This window comes from Lutjanus erythropterus, chromosome 13 (assembly GCF_056507025.1).
Source record: "Lutjanus erythropterus isolate fLutEry1 chromosome 13, fLutEry1.hap2, whole genome shotgun sequence".
In the NCBI taxonomy this organism is placed as follows: Eukaryota; Metazoa; Chordata; class Actinopteri; order Lutjaniformes; family Lutjanidae; genus Lutjanus; species Lutjanus erythropterus.
The window spans coordinates 21,856,669-21,874,730 of NC_139329.1; the positions used below are offsets into that span (position 1 = coordinate 21,856,669).

The following is an 18,062-nucleotide window of genomic DNA, read 5'->3' on the forward strand; positions in this document are numbered from 1 at the left end:
TGCCAACCTTCTGATTAGTGGACGACCCTCTACCTCCTGAGGTTGATGTGATGTTATGTCTGTGCTGTTATATGTACTGTGTGCTTTTAGGTCATATTTTTCTTTATACTGACATGTAAAACTCATGTACTCCCTCCAGCACCTTGGCATCAGATCTCATGAAACTCTGTGGAGAGACCAAAACAAGAAATAAGGTATTCCAGTGTTTATTGTGGTTATTCCTCATTCTCTTCATGCATATATTAGTACAGGGCTTTTCAACTTCAACTGGAAGTGGGCCAGATAGGAAAATCACTGGGGCTTTGTGGGGCACACGGACTATTTTGTCAGTTAATGGCTGCAAATAACTCTTGCAGTATAATGTTAATACATATTCTTCTGAGCCTACAGCAAAACTGGCAGAAAATTATTCATGGTTTTACTCATAGTGCATTTTTATGTTATCACAGCAGTGCATCAGTTGCACAATAAACACAGCAGTTTATTACTTGTTGTAGCTGGCAAAGTGAATAAATACTTGTCAGTCCATTCACTCTGGAATCAACAATTTTCATGAACAACTTAATGTCTAGTTAGCTTCATGAGACATTTTGTTAGCTTAGCTAACATGAGTTTCTCTGCAGTGTGAGGCTTGACTGAGAAAATTGCAGGTGCAGATCACACAAACGAGTCTGATTTGCTGGCAGCCTTTAACAGGACATGTAAAAATTCAAGATGGCCATGTCTGGCTCATGGGCTGCTAGTTGAATAGGCCTGCATCAGTATTTGCCCAATTACTTCCTGTCTTAATTTTCACGTGTCTGTGCTGTACAGGCTCGTAGGAGGACCACCACACAGATGGAGTTGTTGTACGCAAACAGTGACTCTGCTCCTGATGCACCAACTGCAGACTTCTCCAGCCCGATGCTGCCATTAGCTGAAACACCGGACGGGGGAGGAGACGTGGACTCGTCAGGCTCATCAGTCAGGGACTACACAGCTCTCTCCCCCGGCTTTTCCTCTAAAATGGGCAGCATGTAAGTCCAGGCCCGGCACTCTGTCTAACTCTGCTAACACAATAATTACTTCTTCCTTCCTTCCTTCCTGCATGTTTGATGTTGCTGCTACATCCTCTGCTGTCTATAATTTTGTTTCACATTATTCATGAGCATCCTTACATCAAATGTCCATTCTGTCCTTAAACTTAGTCCTTTGAGGTAAAAGCATGTAGAAAGGAGCCAATAATAACATATGTATGGCTTATTTATGCAAGAAGTGCCTTTCTAATTCCTCATTCTAGCTTAGTGACACACTGAAAGCAAAACTACTAACCAGACCACTTTAACTGGCTTGTTTAAGTCCATGCTTCAGACCTACTGTAATTGCACATTGACTTTTATGTTAAAAAGAGCCTTGGCTGACAGCGATCCATTAGCAAATAAAGAAACAGAATTATATTTTAGTGTAGCGTGAAATCCTCAGTTGTTAAACATGAGCTTGGCGGAGAACCACCACTGTTTTGGGACTTAAAATATCAGGTAACTGTGTTTCTGTGCGTACTGCATGCTCATCTCTCCATTGATGCCATTATTTTGTGTTGGTTTCACACCCTTCTGTTGTTTTATTTATTATTCTTTATGTTGTTTGTGAATAACTGTATGACACTGAATGATCAGTTCTGGCTCCAGAACTTCACCAGGGGTGGAAAAGCGAGCACCGGAGCCTTCGCCGCTGTCTCGCAGGAAGACCTATGACAAGGCACAAGCAGCGGCCGACAGGGCAAAGGTCAAGGAGATTAAACAGTAAGAGCTTGTTGCCGACATTGTGGCTGCAAAGCCGAAAAAAAGCGGAATAACTTCACTTCAACTCTACTAATACTCCTTCTCTTGGTTTCCTGCTTTGGAGAAGCATGTGGTCTCAACTAAATCAAAAATGCTCTGCGCCTGGTGTGATAACCTTTGACCTGACAAGTTCTACGCTGAATTTAAAGTCATTATTTCACCCTAACTTATCATATTTCTTTTTCTGGGTCACAATTAGGGTTTACTTTTTCACTCATTGTAGTTTTTTTTTTTTTTAATGGTTTATTTATTAGTAAAGTTGAGGCTTCAAGTAGCATACAACTGCAATTTAACATTTTTCAACAATACAAATAGAAGAAAAAATAAAGAAAAAACAAAACAAACAACAATAAAGAGAAGACAAAGGGGAAAAACAAGGCTCTACAAGAAAAGAAGTGTACCGTACACTTTGTCTTCCCTTACAATAACAACATGAAAAAAAAACAAAACAATAATGAACAAAACAACCCCCCACCCCCCCCCAAAAAAAAAAAAAAAAACAAAAAAAAAACTGTATTTAATGATTCTTTACACTCAGAGTAGTGTTAACCTATAAACACTGCCATATTAATAATACAAATATGAAAACTGTATTTGTGTATACACATACATATATACACACACACATTCAAACATACATATATAAAGAGAAGAAAGTCCAGTTGCAAGTAAAACTACAGTTCAATCATCACATTTAAGGTGAGGTAAAGCATCTATGAAGGCTCCCCATATCTTTCTAAACGTTGTGGGCCTTTTTCTGACATTATAGAGAATCTTCTCCGGAGTACAGTATGATGTTAATTCATTGATCCAGTGTCTTTGTGAGGGAGGGAAGTCAGATTTCCAGTTTACTAAAATACATTTTTTCCCAGCAGTACTAGCGAATAAAATGAAGTGCTTGACAGAGTTGTATAGTTTCATTTGATTCAAATCTCCAAGGATCCAAATTTGTGGATCTAGTGGAATAGTATTTTGTATAATATCTGAGGTAGTTTTAATAATATATTTCCAAAACTCTGCAATCACTGGGCAGTGCCAGATCATATGTAAAAGATCTGCATTTGTAAACTTGCATTTCTGACACACAGGTGATATGGTATTATTAAATGTGTGCAGCTTAACAGGTGTATAGTACGTTCTGTGCAAGATGTTGAATTGAATTAATCTGTGCTTGGTTGAAGTTAATAATGTTTGAGCTTGTTCTAAAAGCTTATTCCAATCAGCATCATCATATGAACAATTTAGGTCCATTTCCCATTTGTGTTTCGTGAGAGATTTTCCATTTTCAGGACAATTATTATTGAGGATATTATAAATAACTGACGTTAGACCTCTGGTTGATGTACGTAAGGTGTTAAATAACTGTTTCTCCAATGGAGTCTCCTCCAGAATGTCAGGGAATCTATCAGGTGAATTTGCTTTGACCCAGTGTCTAATTTGCAAGTATTTAAACAAATTGTGTTGAGGCAAGTTAAATTTTTGGGACAGTTGCTGAAAACTCGAGAATATACCTTCTGTGTACAAGTCCCCGACTATTTTGATGCCTCTATCCACCCAGCTTTTGAGTGTGCTATCTGCTATGGGCTTTGGAATATATGGATTGTTCCATAGCGGAGTGTTCTTCAATAGTGACCCTTTCAAACCAAGACTAAGATGGGCCTCCTGCCATGCAGCAAACGTGTTTTGTATGATTTTGTTTTTGGTGATTATACTCAGGTTACTTTTATTGCCTATGAAGGGAACTACTTTCAATGGGGTTGTTAGTAGTTCTTGTTTTTCTATTGATATCCATCTGCTTTCATCGTCTTCTGAATGTAGCCAGGTCCATATGCTTCTAAATTGTGCTGCAAGGTAATATTTTCGGAAATTAGGAAGATTTAATCCACCCTTTGAAAATGGCCGCTGTAGAGTAGTAATTTTCACCCTCGGTGGTTTCTTGTGCCACACAAATGATGACAGAACCTTGTTTAGATCTTTAAAAAATTTTATAGGGACCTTAAAGGGGATGCAGTGAAAAAAGTATATATATTTAGGCACAATATTCATTTTTATTGTGTTTATTCTTCCAATTAAAGACAAGGGTAAGTCCATCCACCTTTTAAGGTCAAGTTTGGTTTGTTCCATTAATTTAATGTAGTTTTCTGTGTATGTTTTATCAAATGATTTTCCAACCCAGATTCCCAAATACTTAATTCCATTAAGAGACCATTTCAGAGGTGATGTGATTTGCTTAATTTGGGTATCATGCACATTAAATGGCAATATTTCACTTTTAGTAAAGTTAAGCTTATAGCCTGATGATGTACTGTATTCTTTCAAACATTCTAGAACTAATGGAAATGAGGTTAATGGGTCCATAATATACATCAGAAGGTCATCCGCGTATAATGATATCTTGTGTTCGGCATCACCAAGTTTAATTCCTGCAATTTTAGGATTAGATCTAATTGCGCAGGCCAGGGGTTCAATGGCCAAATTGAAAAGCAAGGGTGAAGCTGGACATCCTTGCCTACAGCCTCTTGAAAGAGAGATGCAATCAGACAAAACACCATTAGTTAGAATCCTGGCTTTCGGAGCATTGAAGATTGTTTTAATGTATTTGATAAAGGTATTTCCAAAGTTCATTGCTTCAAGAGTCTCAAGTAAGAAGGTAGGTTCAATTCTGTCAAATGCTTTAAATGCATCCATTGAAATTATTAACATAGGATTATCTTGTTTCTGAGCTGCGTCAATAATATGAAATAATCGGCGCACGTTATCAGAGCCTTGTCTGCCCCTGACAAATCCTGTTTGGTCTGCATGGATAAGTTTTGGGATAACTTTCTCAAGTCTGGTCGCTATCAGTTTGGCTAAGATTTTATAGTCTGCATTCAATAAGCTTAATGGCCTGTAAGAGTCACATTTTTGTTTATCTTTACCTGGTTTAGGGAGCAATATTATAGTTGCCATTTCAAGCGAACTTGGCAGCTGTTGATTAGTTAGTGATTCTATGATCATGTTTGTAAGCGGGGAAGCCAATTTATTGAGGAATACTTTGTAGTATTCTACAGGAAAACCATCGGGGCCAGGTGATTTATTATTTTGTAACAAGTTTACTGCTTCACAAACCTCAGCAACAGTTATATCAGCATCTAGTAATTTTTGGTTCTCAGCATTTAATTTGGGCATTTTTAGTTTGTGTAAAAATTTCTTTGCTTCCGTACTGTCAGAATTAATATCAGATTGATACAGAGTTTCATAGAATATTTTAAATCTCCTGTTAATATCTGTGGGGTTGTTGATAAGTTCCCCCTCCTCTGATTGAATTTCCTGGATGAATTTATCGGTTTCTTGTTTCTTGATTTGCCATGCAAGTAATTTACTCGTCTTCTCTCCAAATTCGTAGTAATGGTACCTTGTCCTTGCCATTGCTGCTTCGGCTTTGTTAGAGCAAAGATTGTTGTATACAAGACGTTTCTGGGTTAGTGTATTGAGGGTTTCTTGATTTTTAGTTCTGCAATGTAATTGTTCACTCTCTCGAATTTCTTTCTCGAGTTTAATCAACATTTTCTTTTTTTCTTTAACTTTATGTGAACAGTAAGACAAAATATGACCTCTCATATATGCTTTGAGAGATTCCCAGATAACTGAGTGTGATGCAGAATTCAAGTTAGTCTCTAAAAAAATATCAATGTGGCTATTCATGAAGCTAACGAATTCTGGGTCTTTCAATAAATAGGGCTGAAATCTCCACATGCGTTGGGGATTTTGTATGGTGTCAGTCTCCAAAGACAACATAATGGGGTTATGGTCTGACAATGTAGCTGCAAGGTAAGAGCAATTTTTAACCATTGTTAGCATATTCTTGGAGACTAAGAACATGTCTATTCTAGAATATGAATTATGTACACTAGAGTAAAAAGAGAAGTCCCTGTGATTAGGATGAAGTTTACGCCATATCTCACATAATCCCAAATCTTTTAGTGCTTGAATAATGATTGTAGCTGATTTAGTTAATGACAATGGCTTGGATGACGTACGGTCCATAGAGGGGTCCAGAACCAAGTTAAAGTCACCACCAATGATACACAGACCCTCAATAACGCCTAATTTCATCACTAGATTATTGAAAAAAGTTGGATCATCATAGTTTGGTCCATACACATTAATGAGAGTTATTTTATTGTTATTCAGTGTGCCATTTACTATTAAAAGCCTGCCATTTTTATCTTTATCTATGTCATTCAATTGAAAATTCAAATTTTTATTTATCAATAGGGCTACTCCTCTTGCTTTGGAGGTGAAAGACGAGTATAATATATTGCCAACCCAGCCTGTGCGCAGTTTTAGATGTTCTATATCAGATAGATGTGTTTCTTGAATAAAAGCAATGTCCACATTTTGCCTCCTAAGGTAGGATAGTATTTTCTTTCTCTTGATTGGGGAGTTTATGCCTTTAACATTCCATGAAATACATTTTAACTGATACATCGGTTAAGAGATATTTAAGAAATTTGACCAAAGAAATGAGATATTTTGCTGTTTCTGGACTTCTTATCATAAGTGCAAAGAGAGAAAGAATCATAGGCAAAAAAACAGAACCCTAAAAAACCCTGAACATTAACCCCTCTTTTAACATACTGTAACAAAAACACTGAGTATGTTATCATCTACCTACTCTAATGAACTCCACAGCTGCTTTCAGCTGTTGTAAACAAATTACTACAGATCCGTGTTGAACAGGAATATAACTGAAAAATTATAAAAAATAAATAAATAAATGAATAAATAAATAAAGCAGAGTAATGGATATATACATACAAATCTACCGCTTTGCGTGATGCAAAGTCTGTGTTGTGACTAGCTTGATAAAACAATGAGAAAAGTAAATAGATTGACAGCCCTTACTAAAGTATGGCGTGGTATGAATATTGGTGTCCGTGACAGTATAACATTCACAAACTAGAAGAACTAATAAAGAATATTAAGTAGATTTGTAAAGTCCCAAATAAATAAAAGAGAAGAAAACTTAAAGAGAATGCTATCTAGAGCATTTAGGCACCGTTAATTATTCATTTTTAGCTTGGTGTAGAGTAAAGAGAAAGCATTCGGTGGGTGCAGTGTCACTGTTAGTACTTTCTGACACTTCAAATGTCATTACTCACTTCTCTAATTCCGTGAGAAAACTTTGGACGTCGGCTGGCGAAGAGAAAAATCTAACAGATCCTTGGTGCCGGATCCTTAGTTTAGCCGGGTAAAACAGGGCATAGTCAATGTTTTTCTCCCGGAGTTTCTTTTTCACTGTGCTGAATTCTTCTCTTTTGCGCTGCAACTCGGCGCTGTAGTCCGGGTAAAAGGATATCTTCTTGTTGTCCAGAAGAATATCACCCTTTTCCCGTGCAAGACGGAGGACCTTTTCCTTATGGCTGAAGTTAAGGAACTTTGCAATGATGGGTCGTGGCCTGTCTGAAACTTTCCCAACGCGGTGAGCTCTTTCGACCACAACGGGGGATGCAAAGTTGTCTCCGCCAAGGAGTTTCGGTATGAGCTGCTCCAGGAACCCCGCTGCGTCCCGTCCTTCCGTCTTCTCCGGTATGTTGATAATCCTCACGTTGGACCTTCTGCTACGGTTTTCGAGGTCATCGGCTTTTTCTTTCAGGACAGCCAGTTGTTTTTCCATTTTCTCCATGCGGCTGCAATATTCATTAATATTGTCTTCGTTAGCGCCAACTCGTGTCTCCAGCTCTTGGACTTGTTCAGATAATGTAGAGAGGGAGTTTTCAATTTTGGTTAATGATGTTTGTATGTCCGTCGTCTTTTTGTCGATGTGTTTAAGCAGGTCTTCTTTGCTATCATGAATAGCTTTCAGTAAACTGTCATGTGCTTCTTGTCCGTCCGCCATGCTAGCGCTGTTAGCTTGGCGGTCGTCGGGGCTTGTATCACTGTAACTGGCTTGTTTGCGATATTTTTTACTCCTGAGGTTTGCCATGCACTGCTGGGTAGAGTAGCCGGATACTATAGTAACGTTGATAGACAATAAATGGTCAGGATAAAAGCAGTTGTAAGAGTTCAACTTTGGGAGCTCACGAATGCGCGTCCATACCTGTCGACGCCCCCTTGTGTCTCCCACTCATTGTAGTTTTGACTCAAATTCAGTGTTCAACTTGCTAATCAATCCCTCTGCTGCTGATCTACTTATGAAACGCATTTTACCTACCGAGGAAGTCACTGTCCTTTCCCTTTCTTTGTCTTATCAATAAACTTTTGTGTGTGACGCTGAAATGAAAGAATGTGCTGACTGAAATGTTCTTGTAAAATTGGCAACTTGTATTTGCATTTTGTTTGTCCGTATGTTTTGACCACTTGGCTAACATGACACCCCTTAAAGGAACCCTTCAGGCTGCAACATAGCATTTACTCCACCAGCACCCTTGGGCTATATGTGACCTTTTTTGAAGGATAACAATCAAGTAGTCTCTTCTTTTTTTTAAGTTATGTTTTTGGGCTTTTCTTGCCTTTATTAGATAGGATAGCTGAAGAGTAGACAGGATTCATGGGCCAGACGCTCTACCAACTGAACTAAACTGCCGCCCCAGTCTCTTCATTTTTATCCATCCAACAATTTTGACTTTAGTTGAATTTAAAGGGATAGTTTGGATTATTTTAAGTAGGGTTGTATGAGGTCAGTGTATTGCCTACAGTAGATGGCGGTCAACATGTCCTCAGTTTGTAACAGAGCGGAAGCTAAGCGATGTACTGTGGACAGGGTCAGAATGTATTTTAGCTGCCTAAAAAAAGCCCCACCTAAAAAAAAAATCAATATTAGTTTAAGTGCACAGTACAAAATTTTCACTGCTTTGTCAAAATCAGGAATTTTATCTTGCAGAAGAAGGGAATTGCTGTTCTAGCGCTGCCTTGGTTAGTTAGTTTGTTCACATTACTGGGTGACAAAGGTGTCTTAAAAGGTTGGTTTGGATTCACAGAATGCAAACAATAACACAAACAAACCAACTCCCCTGTTCTGCAAGGTAAAATTTCAGATTTTGCCAAAGGTGTTTGGTTGGTTTGGTATATATTGGCGTTTTCCTGTTGCAAAAGGCTGTCTGACGGCCAACTCTTAAACTGATATTTAAGGTTTTTTTAGGTTGCTAAAATTCGCTCAGCGTCCGACTGCTTCCGGCACACTGGGAGGCGTGCCAACCACCATCTACTGTACATAATGCACTTTAAAAACTATCCCTGTGAGCTGCTGATAGAAGACCTCTTGATATAAGGTGCATTTTGCTCTTATTGCTTACATCTTGATGATATTTTCATACCAAAAAGTTTGTTCTTTTTCTGCTGTTACAAAACTGATCCCAAAATTAAGGGATGGTCATGGGTCTGAGGACAGAGACTGTTGTGTATTTAACCCTGTTATACGGGAGACCTCAGTTATGCCATTTTTATGGCTTCAGATGAGTCTAAACATGTGAACACTTCCTGTCAAGCTGTCCTGACAGTTTGCTCCCATATGACGTGAAAGCAGCATATGCGTCTCCCGGCTGTCCTCGTGCAGTCCTCCCACACTCCTGCCAGTAGTGTGTAAACAGCTTAGCACACGCTTAAATTATGCCGCAGCTTAATTGGCAGCCCTACTGTCTTCCTTCACAGCCCAGTCATCAGGAGCCTGAAGAGCAGCCCACCACTTCCTCTCTCCCCTACCGCTCATCCCAGTAACCACATCGCCATGTTTAGTCGTATGACAGGGTATCTGGGGCATGCTGCAAATGTCCTGCAGGATAAGTAAGAACCAGAGATAAGTAAGATTGACACAAACCTGCCACAGAGTCTGATTAGAGTCAGGAAAAGAGATGAGTAGTAGCAGTGATAACATGTCTTATTTCTCAAGTCACAGTCGAAATTTCCTGTTCATGAGGCAGATACATGTCAATCTGTAGAAGTAAGTAAAAATGTTGATTTTAGAGTGCAATATTGCAGTTTTGTAATAAAAAAACTTGCTTTTTTCATGTCTTATTCATGTAGTTTTAGATATTGTAAGTGCACGTTGTGTCAGTACAAAGTAGAACCTACAAGTGTCCTGAAACCATGGGAGACTATACTAGTGGTTTTGCACTTTAGTTATGATCATTTTGCAAAGCATACTGTAGGATTTGTTTTCTGCCTTCCATGTAGCTATTATATTCCTTTCATTTCAGCTGTATTGGATATAATGGGAAATCAATTTAAACAGGCTTGCTGGTGACAGGTAATTCATCACAGCAGATGTCTTGTTTTTTCATTTTTTCAGTTGGCTGTGTTGTGGCATGGTAATGCAATTGTGAGCAGTGTTGGAAAGGTTACTTTTGAAATGTAGCAGGTTGCAGATTACAAGTCACACTGTTAAAAATGTAATAAGTAATGTCACTGTTTTAAAGGAGTAATATGTAGCAGCTTGAGTACAACAGTCCAACTAGAGAGTTGGAGCCATAGATATATAGTATATTAAATTCTGTAGGTTGAAATCCAGTATAACATGTTATATTATGGTAATATAACTTGATCTCTGATGATGTATCAAGGTCATTTTATGATTTATTACAGTAAAGTCCTAAAAGCATTCATTTAAACCAGATAGTGTAAACCTCACAACTTTAATGTTAACTTACCTGTAGACGTTTTCTCATGTTTGACATCGAGTATGTCAAACAAACAAACCTTACACGGTACAGTAGTTGCTGTCGGTTACATTGTTGCATAGTAATGTGTGAGTGAGGATTGTCTTCTGTATTTGATGCATTCAAGACCATTTTAATCCAGGAAACAACTAAATTCAAATTATCCTTCTCATCACATCCTTGCTTGATTATTGTTTGCCCCCTGGATTTGATTTCCTGATAACACACCAGCTTTTCAGTCCAATGTTTCTTTGCAGTCAGCTCACAAATCCAGAATGTAGAAACATGACATTAAGGACGTGTTTTCAAAATAAGGTTGTCTCTTCATCTAGCATTACAAAAAGTGTTACTGTGGCTGTGTCCGAAATTACTCTCCTGTTTACTCAATCACTATTCCACACATAATAAGCAGTTTACTAATGGATTTCAAATTCAGGTTTCAGACACACTGCAGTATTTTAAACCATTGCTGAGAGTTACAGTATTGTTTAACTGTCCATATCTATCAGATTTTAAGCATTGCATTGTGGCATTTCAAGCAAAAACTAGTGTATATGCCACGTGCCCTATTTTGATCCCATTGTGGGAATGTTTGAGGGCACTCAGTGCATATAGTCTAAAGTTAGAGTTTGCACACTTGAATAAAATAACAGAGGATAAATATAGTGAAGAAATAAATGTTCACTGTGATGGAGCTTATTTTTAGAGTTTCAGCTTGCAGCATGATGATTTTCAAACTGTACAGAGCTGAATGGATGCATGGATGGTAGAAAATATTTACAGCTTAAGTCACTGGTATGGTCCTTTTTATACTTATTATATGCTAGGAGTGACATGTAGTCAGACTGACCCTGTCCACAGGAAAGCATTGCTTAGCTTCCGTAATGGTAGTCCTCTCTGCTTTACTAATAAGTAATGATAAGTACCTCATACAATCCCACTTCAGATAATACTGTCTTCCTCTCTAGGACGAATGGATGCCTCCACCTGTCCTCCAACCGCTTCCACCATTGTGTTTCCCCTCCTCTCTCAGATCCACCCAAGTACAATGTTTAATTTTTATTTGCTACATGGTTCACTAAAAATTCAGCTTTGGGTGTGCAGGGCAAAGGTGAAACTAAAACACAGGTGCACATGGTGTGAACTCAATCCTTCTCTCATCATGACTTATACTGTCTGTGTAGACAAACCTCGAGACTTTGGGTATGATTGTAGTGTAGCCAGAGCCTCCCAGGAGTTTCATACCACTGCACAAAGCAAAAGATTAACCAGATATGAACGATTAATGCGTGGATACAGGATCAATAGATAATTACAATAAAGCCAAACAGTGTCATCTTGTTAGGCATATTACTGCTATTGAACCTGAACCTTCAATAATCTTCTTTTCATTAGCCTTTTTCCACTTCAGTGAGCCTTTTATTCTGCACACAACAGGCCCCTTAAAGCTTCATTCAGTCACAACTCCTGAATATATCGACGTCTGGATCTGTGGTACACTGACTGCTGCTCCACTGAGACTCATAGCTGCAACTGTTAGAAAGTAGTGATTGTATGGTTACACTATCAGATGCCAATTTGTCTACATCACCAGCCAATTAGTGATCGATCAGGGTTTCTGTGATGCAATTGGACTTGAGGCCCCTGATCATCAGACACTGCAGGTTTCCAGTGATTGTATGTCTTTGTCTCCCTGTGTGTTTTTACCTATTATGGGCTGGAAAAGAGGAGCTCCTGAAGGTTTTTTTTTTTTGTTTCCTTTCTTCAGCACAATTCACAGCTGTCTCTTCATTTTCCTTTCAACTGTTACTGTCATGTCTTTTCTATTTTTGGCTTGCAGCATCGTGCTAATCAGCCACGAGAGCTGCATGCTGTGCATGACTCTGGTTGTGTGGGTTTGATAGATCCGTGCTGCACTCAGATGATTACACAGCGTTGCATCCAGGCTACATCCATTGATAGTTATATATGTGTTTTCACAGGGGTGTCATTAACCCGGTGCCAGCCACTAAGAGCAGTCGGTCAGCGACATTACAGTGCGTCCACGTGGCAGAGGGACACAGTAAAGCTGTTCTCTGCGTCGACTGCACCGATGACCTTCTCTTCACCGGATCCAAAGGTTAATACCCACAATCCTCCATCTCCCCTTCACCTCTTCCCTCTAATTCATCACTCTCTCATCAGTATTCCTCACATGTCTGCTTGTTATGGCACCAGTAATTTATTACACTTTGACATGCTGTGATTCTGTTATATAAGAGCAAATAAAACCTGACAGGGATTAATTAAGATTGTCATGTGCACAGCATGTGGATAAACGAGGTGATGAAATAAAATGGCATCGTACATACAGTAAAACTCTGATGGTGAAGGAGCTCTTTATGATCATAAATAGAGGTAAATGTATTGGCAATCAACTAGATTGAAGTGCCAGTTTATCCCCATAGAGCAGCGATACTCAACTTGCTTTGCCTGTGGGCCTGCCTGTGGAGTCCAGGGGCCAATATGTAACAGATAAAATGAATAATAATAATGATCACACCAGGGACAGAATGAAAAGTATATTGAAGCTCTTTCTGTATGAAATACGCGTTTATGGAATCAGACTTATGTAAACAGGTCATCAAATAAATCTGAGCCTCATCTCTGTTACTAACAGCCTAATTTATACTATCATACAAAACTGGCCTATCTATCCTAAAAGTTGTTTTCATTGTGAATTAGTAAACGGTCGAGTGGCCACCTTACACACTCTCAAGGGCCAGATTTGGCCCTCAGGTTACAGGTTTTTAGCTTCTTATTTTAGCCCACAAACCAACAGCTTTTTCTAACTTCTGTATTTAGTTTTCTCACCATTGAAAACAGAGTTTGTCTTTGATAAATTTCCTATCAGTCTTGATCTTGACCCACTCTGTGTTGCTCCAGTTCTGGCATTTTCTTCTCAGTGTGCTCGCTGCATTTCTAAATATATGCAATAAGTGGTGATGGTGATTATAAATTGTGTTTCCTCCTGCAGACCGGACCTGCAAGGTGTGGAATTTGGTGACGGGTCAGGAGATAATGTCCCTGGCTGGTCACCCCAACAACGTTGTGTCAGTCCGCTACAGCTCCAGTTTGGTCTTCACCGTCTCCACCTCCTACATCAAAGTCTGGGACATCCGGGACTCAGCCAAGTGCATCCGAACACTAACGTGAGTGTGTGACCATCTCAATAGATTATAGGCTGCTGTCTGTGTGTTTTGGGTTATGTTAACTTCATTTACAAAATGACAAGACTTTGTTGACTATTATAACTTGAAAGAATAAACTTTTTCTGTAACTATGTAACCCTTCATGCATTCTGCACTATCTGTGCGTGTGGTAGAGCTTGTGTTTGGCATCATGAAGGATGCATTCCTGCTCTTTTGCACACTTCATCATCCATGATTTTTAAATACTTTTAAAATAAATACATTTACAAAATTAGGCCCAGAATTATCTGAAAAGTACCTACAACGATAAAATTGCTTCAGTTTTGTGTGTCAAAGGATGTGTAATGTGAATGTTTTACTGGAACAGTTTTTAATTACAGTGTTTCTGTGGATCCTTAAAACATCTTCAATACAATTATCTGAATTCCAGACCTTAAAATGTCTTAAAAGTTGATTGATTATGAGGTTAACATTACTTTTATAAAGTTGCATTAACTTTGGTCCTACTTTTGTGTTTTGAGGAAACAATGTATTGGTCAGCTACAACTCAAAACCAAAACTGAACCAATAATGTAAACTGCGCATGTACTTTTCCCCCCAATATATACACATGAAATAGGTCTTAAATTGCGTTGATAATGCTCTTGAAAAGGTCTTGAATATCACTTATTGAAACTTGCAGAAACTCTGAATTATTTCACTTGGATTTCTTATCAATATCACAAGTAAAAAGACTTAACTAAAATATTTTTGCAATGTCTATTTTTGAAGGTCTTTCACACCTACATACAGTGCATGATGTCTGCGTGTCTAATTACTTGACGCAGATTCATATGTGTGTCATCTTTGTGTCTTCAGGTCCTCTGGTCAGGTCAATGTTGGAGATGCGTGTGCGTCGACCACCAGCCGGACCGTCACCATCCCAGCAGGAGAGAACCAGATCAATCAGATCGCTCTCAACCCCAGTGGGACGGTTTTATACGCCGCAGCCGGAAACTCAGTCAGAGTCTGGGATCTGCGAAGGTAAGAGGGGCTAAACACTTTCACTGACAGGCCAAAGTTTTTAACATTTGTCCAACATTTTGGGTTTATGGCATGATGCCTCTGAAAATGTAATGTCTAAAATTCCTGTCAGCTTCAAGTGTAGTTTTACAAGAATGTTAAGATGCTATATGTCGATGCAAAATGAGGAAACTTGACAAAAAATGTCATTATCATTACTACAGCTGCAGCGATTAGTCGACTGATCAATTAGTAGATCTTTAAAGAAATAATCTGCAACTATTTTGATAACTGATGAATAGTAATTTTTAATGCAAAAGAGGCTGTTTTCAGCCTCTCAAATATTGCAATGTCCTGGATTTCTCTGTCTTATAATAAACTGAATAGAGCTGCAACAAATAATTGATGATGATTAGATTATTAAATTAATGCCCAACTATTTTGATAATCGATTAATCAGTTTGAGTTATTAGACAAATCATAAATTGATCAATAGATAAGGAAAATGAAATGAAATGACATGAAACAGTACTGTCCTTCTGATACCCCTGCACCATTTTCAGATGCAAAACACATCATGAGTTAATTCAAAGCCCAATTTCTTTCACACTTGAAAGATCCGATTCATTGTGACACCTGACAGGTATCCAGTCCAAAGCTGTCATCCATCACTGACAGCTGGCTGGTTTAAGTTTTGATTAATTGCCTCTTGTTCCACTTAGATAATAAAATACACTTGATAACCGCTGGTTTGGATGATTGAAATAACTTTGAATCACTGAAATGAGATTGAACTATCAGTTCACAAATTTTGTTTGACACATAACATGAAGTAAATCTGTAACGGTGTCAGCACAGTAAGTATTATACTATAGTTTAATTCAATTTTGGCCAGAGTTTCCCTCTGTGGTTGTAGCAAGCCAAACTTGGAAACTGGGAGTTAAATTATTGACTCTTGAGTGTTGGTTTATATTTTGTCTCCTTGTCTCCCAGATTTGCATCCACAGGGAAACTTACTGGTCACCTTGGTCCGGTGATGTGTCTCACTGTGGATCGGTCCGGAAACAACCAAGACCTGGTGATCACAGGGTCCAAAGACCACTACATCAAGGTGTGTTTCCACTGATCCGTCACATCTTTATGTCCTGATTATTGTTAGTGTAAAAAAGCTAATGTTCAAATCTTCTGTTGAGCTGCTGCAGCTGTAAAGTTAGATTTCACAGCACACCTTTTACATGCAGCATTGTTGTTTTTGCAGCTGTTCGATGTGACTGAAGGCTCTCTGGGAAGCATCAGCCCAACACACAACTTTGAACCTCCCCATTACGACGGTATCGAGTCTCTGGTCGTCCAGGGGGACATTTTCTTCAGCGGCTCTCGAGACAACGGCATCAAGAAGTGGGACCTGGACCGCAAAGACCTGCTGCAGGTACTGCCTCAATTAGATGGCAGATGTTTAGATACTTAACAAAGATAGACTGAGTTGTCAGTTTTTCTAGCTGATATCCCCCATTAGAATATCTGGCACAGTTCTTGTTAGGGTAAAGTTTAAGAGTGCTTTGACACGTAATTAATTTAGCCTAGACATTTGGACTTTCCAGTTTGATCTAAACCAAACAGATGTGAAACTTCACCTGGAAGAATCATGGTTCAGTTCGTTCCTTTTTTTTTCTCTTTAATTTATAATTCAGACTTTGAGATCAATTATAGGAAGTTCTGGCAGGCTTTCATCTGAACAGGTAAAAGGAAAAGCAATGCAATAAAACAATATGAGCACACGGCAAGAGTGTTTTATTGACCCTGTCAACCTTTTTCAGTTATTTTTCGAGAGGATGATAGAGAGGAGAATTGAATTGAAAACACCTGGCTGTCCGATATACGACTACAAATAAATCAGTTGCATGTATAGAGAGATGCAGCTCACATAGGTGATGACAACAGGATGAAGGTATGTCATGTATAGTTTTTAGTGCACTGGGTTAATTGCTTTAAACAGGTGTGAAAGTTGTGAAAGCAGCCTAAGAAACTTTACAGTCATTCATGAAAACTGAAATGTACAGATGACAGTGTATTAAAACCTTTGATCCTCCTCTCCAACAGCAAGTCCCCAACGCGCACCGTGACTGGGTTTGTGCACTGGGGGTCGTCCCCGGGTCCCCAGCTCTGCTTAGCGGCTGCAGAGGTGGGGTGCTCAAGCTGTGGCACACGGACACGCTGGGAACTCTGGGGGAGCTGAAGGGTCATGAGAGCCCCATCAACAGCATCTCCACCAACAGCAGCCACCTGTTCACCGCGTCCGAGTGAGTCTCACACCAACCAAACACACACTTTCTACAATATGTATGTATGAGGTCCCTTCTTGGGTTCCAGTTAGTTTTTGCTGCAAAGATATACCCCTGGTAGACCCCATAGATCTATCTGTTTACCAAGAATAGCTTTCTTCTTCAGATCTGGAGACAAAATTTGTTTCTCCCCCTCTGGAATTGAGGACACCAAGATTATTAAAAGCATAAAATCAATCAATACAGCTTGGATGGCAAGTTCCTAAATTGCAATGTAAATCAGCAACTGAAGGCATCTAATCAGCAGTCAAAAATAGTATTGGTTTTAAATCAAAGAGAGTTAGAAAGATTGAGTCAAGAGGCCAAATACAGATTGATCACTGTATTTTATTAGCTTTATTGATAGCGAATAACAGACCCACTGTTTTTCAGTGTTTGATAGATCGTGGAAACCTTAATATTTTTTCCTCAAAGTGAGAGCTGAGGATCATAAACGTTTTTTTTCGCATAAAATAAGTAAATGAGTGAAACTTAATTTTTATGACCAATGTTACAAATTAGTCCCCAATTCTGAATTAATATATAAAACTATGTATAAATCAAAGCGGAGGAAGAATTGTTAAAAGAAGAGTAATAACATGTAAAGACAAGGAGGCATCAATAAAATGCCTTTGTGAATAAATAGTCGTTGAGATGAACTTTAAAGGAACCGTGGAATATTTTGAGAAATAAGGTTGTTCACTTACTTGACAAGAGTTCAATGAGAAAGTCAATACAACCCTCTTATCTCTGGTAGTTGCCTGGCAACCCCACATTAATTTCGAGCTTCCAGGAAGAGGTTCACTAGTGCTGCAACTAACAATTATTTTCATTGTTGATTTATCAGTAGATTATTTTCTTAATTAAGCATCTGTTGTGTAAATGGATGAATGTTTGAGCCCAATGTGTTGCTTTATGTTGCTTTAAGCAGCTTAAAGAAAGACAACAGTCCAGATACTCACATTTAAGAGGCTGAAAGAAGTTAAGTTTTGTCATTTTTATTTAAAATGTCTTAAATGGTATTATCCCGAGGATATGTAAAATTACTTTGCATAAAAAAGTGGCTTGTTGTCTCTGTGCATCTGGACCATA

The 18,062-nt window shown here is 38.7% G+C and overlaps 1 protein-coding gene across 5 annotated transcripts in view; it reads left to right on the forward strand.

The window, feature by feature from the left end:
* Nucleotides 1-18,062, forward strand: part of kif21a (kinesin family member 21A) — a 70,804-nt gene that overhangs the window by 50,842 nt on the left and 1,900 nt on the right. For 2 of the 5 annotated variants that reach the window (XM_084733334.1, XM_084733336.1), the window contains 9 exons: nucleotides 140-194; nucleotides 814-1,016; nucleotides 1,656-1,781; nucleotides 12,439-12,575; nucleotides 13,473-13,647; nucleotides 14,506-14,670; nucleotides 15,643-15,760; nucleotides 15,908-16,078; nucleotides 16,750-16,949. In XM_084733334.1, coding sequence (XP_084589460.1) covers nucleotides 140-194; nucleotides 814-1,016; nucleotides 1,656-1,781; nucleotides 12,439-12,575; nucleotides 13,473-13,647; nucleotides 14,506-14,670; nucleotides 15,643-15,760; nucleotides 15,908-16,078; nucleotides 16,750-16,949 — 1,350 coding nt within the window. Of the gene's footprint in view, nucleotides 1-139; nucleotides 195-813; nucleotides 1,017-1,655; nucleotides 1,782-9,452; nucleotides 9,585-11,424; nucleotides 11,500-12,438; nucleotides 12,576-13,472; nucleotides 13,648-14,505; nucleotides 14,671-15,642; nucleotides 15,761-15,907; nucleotides 16,079-16,749; nucleotides 16,950-18,062 lie in introns of all 5 variants that reach the window. The other 3 variants (XM_084733338.1, XM_084733335.1, XM_084733337.1) reach the window with 3 other exon arrangements.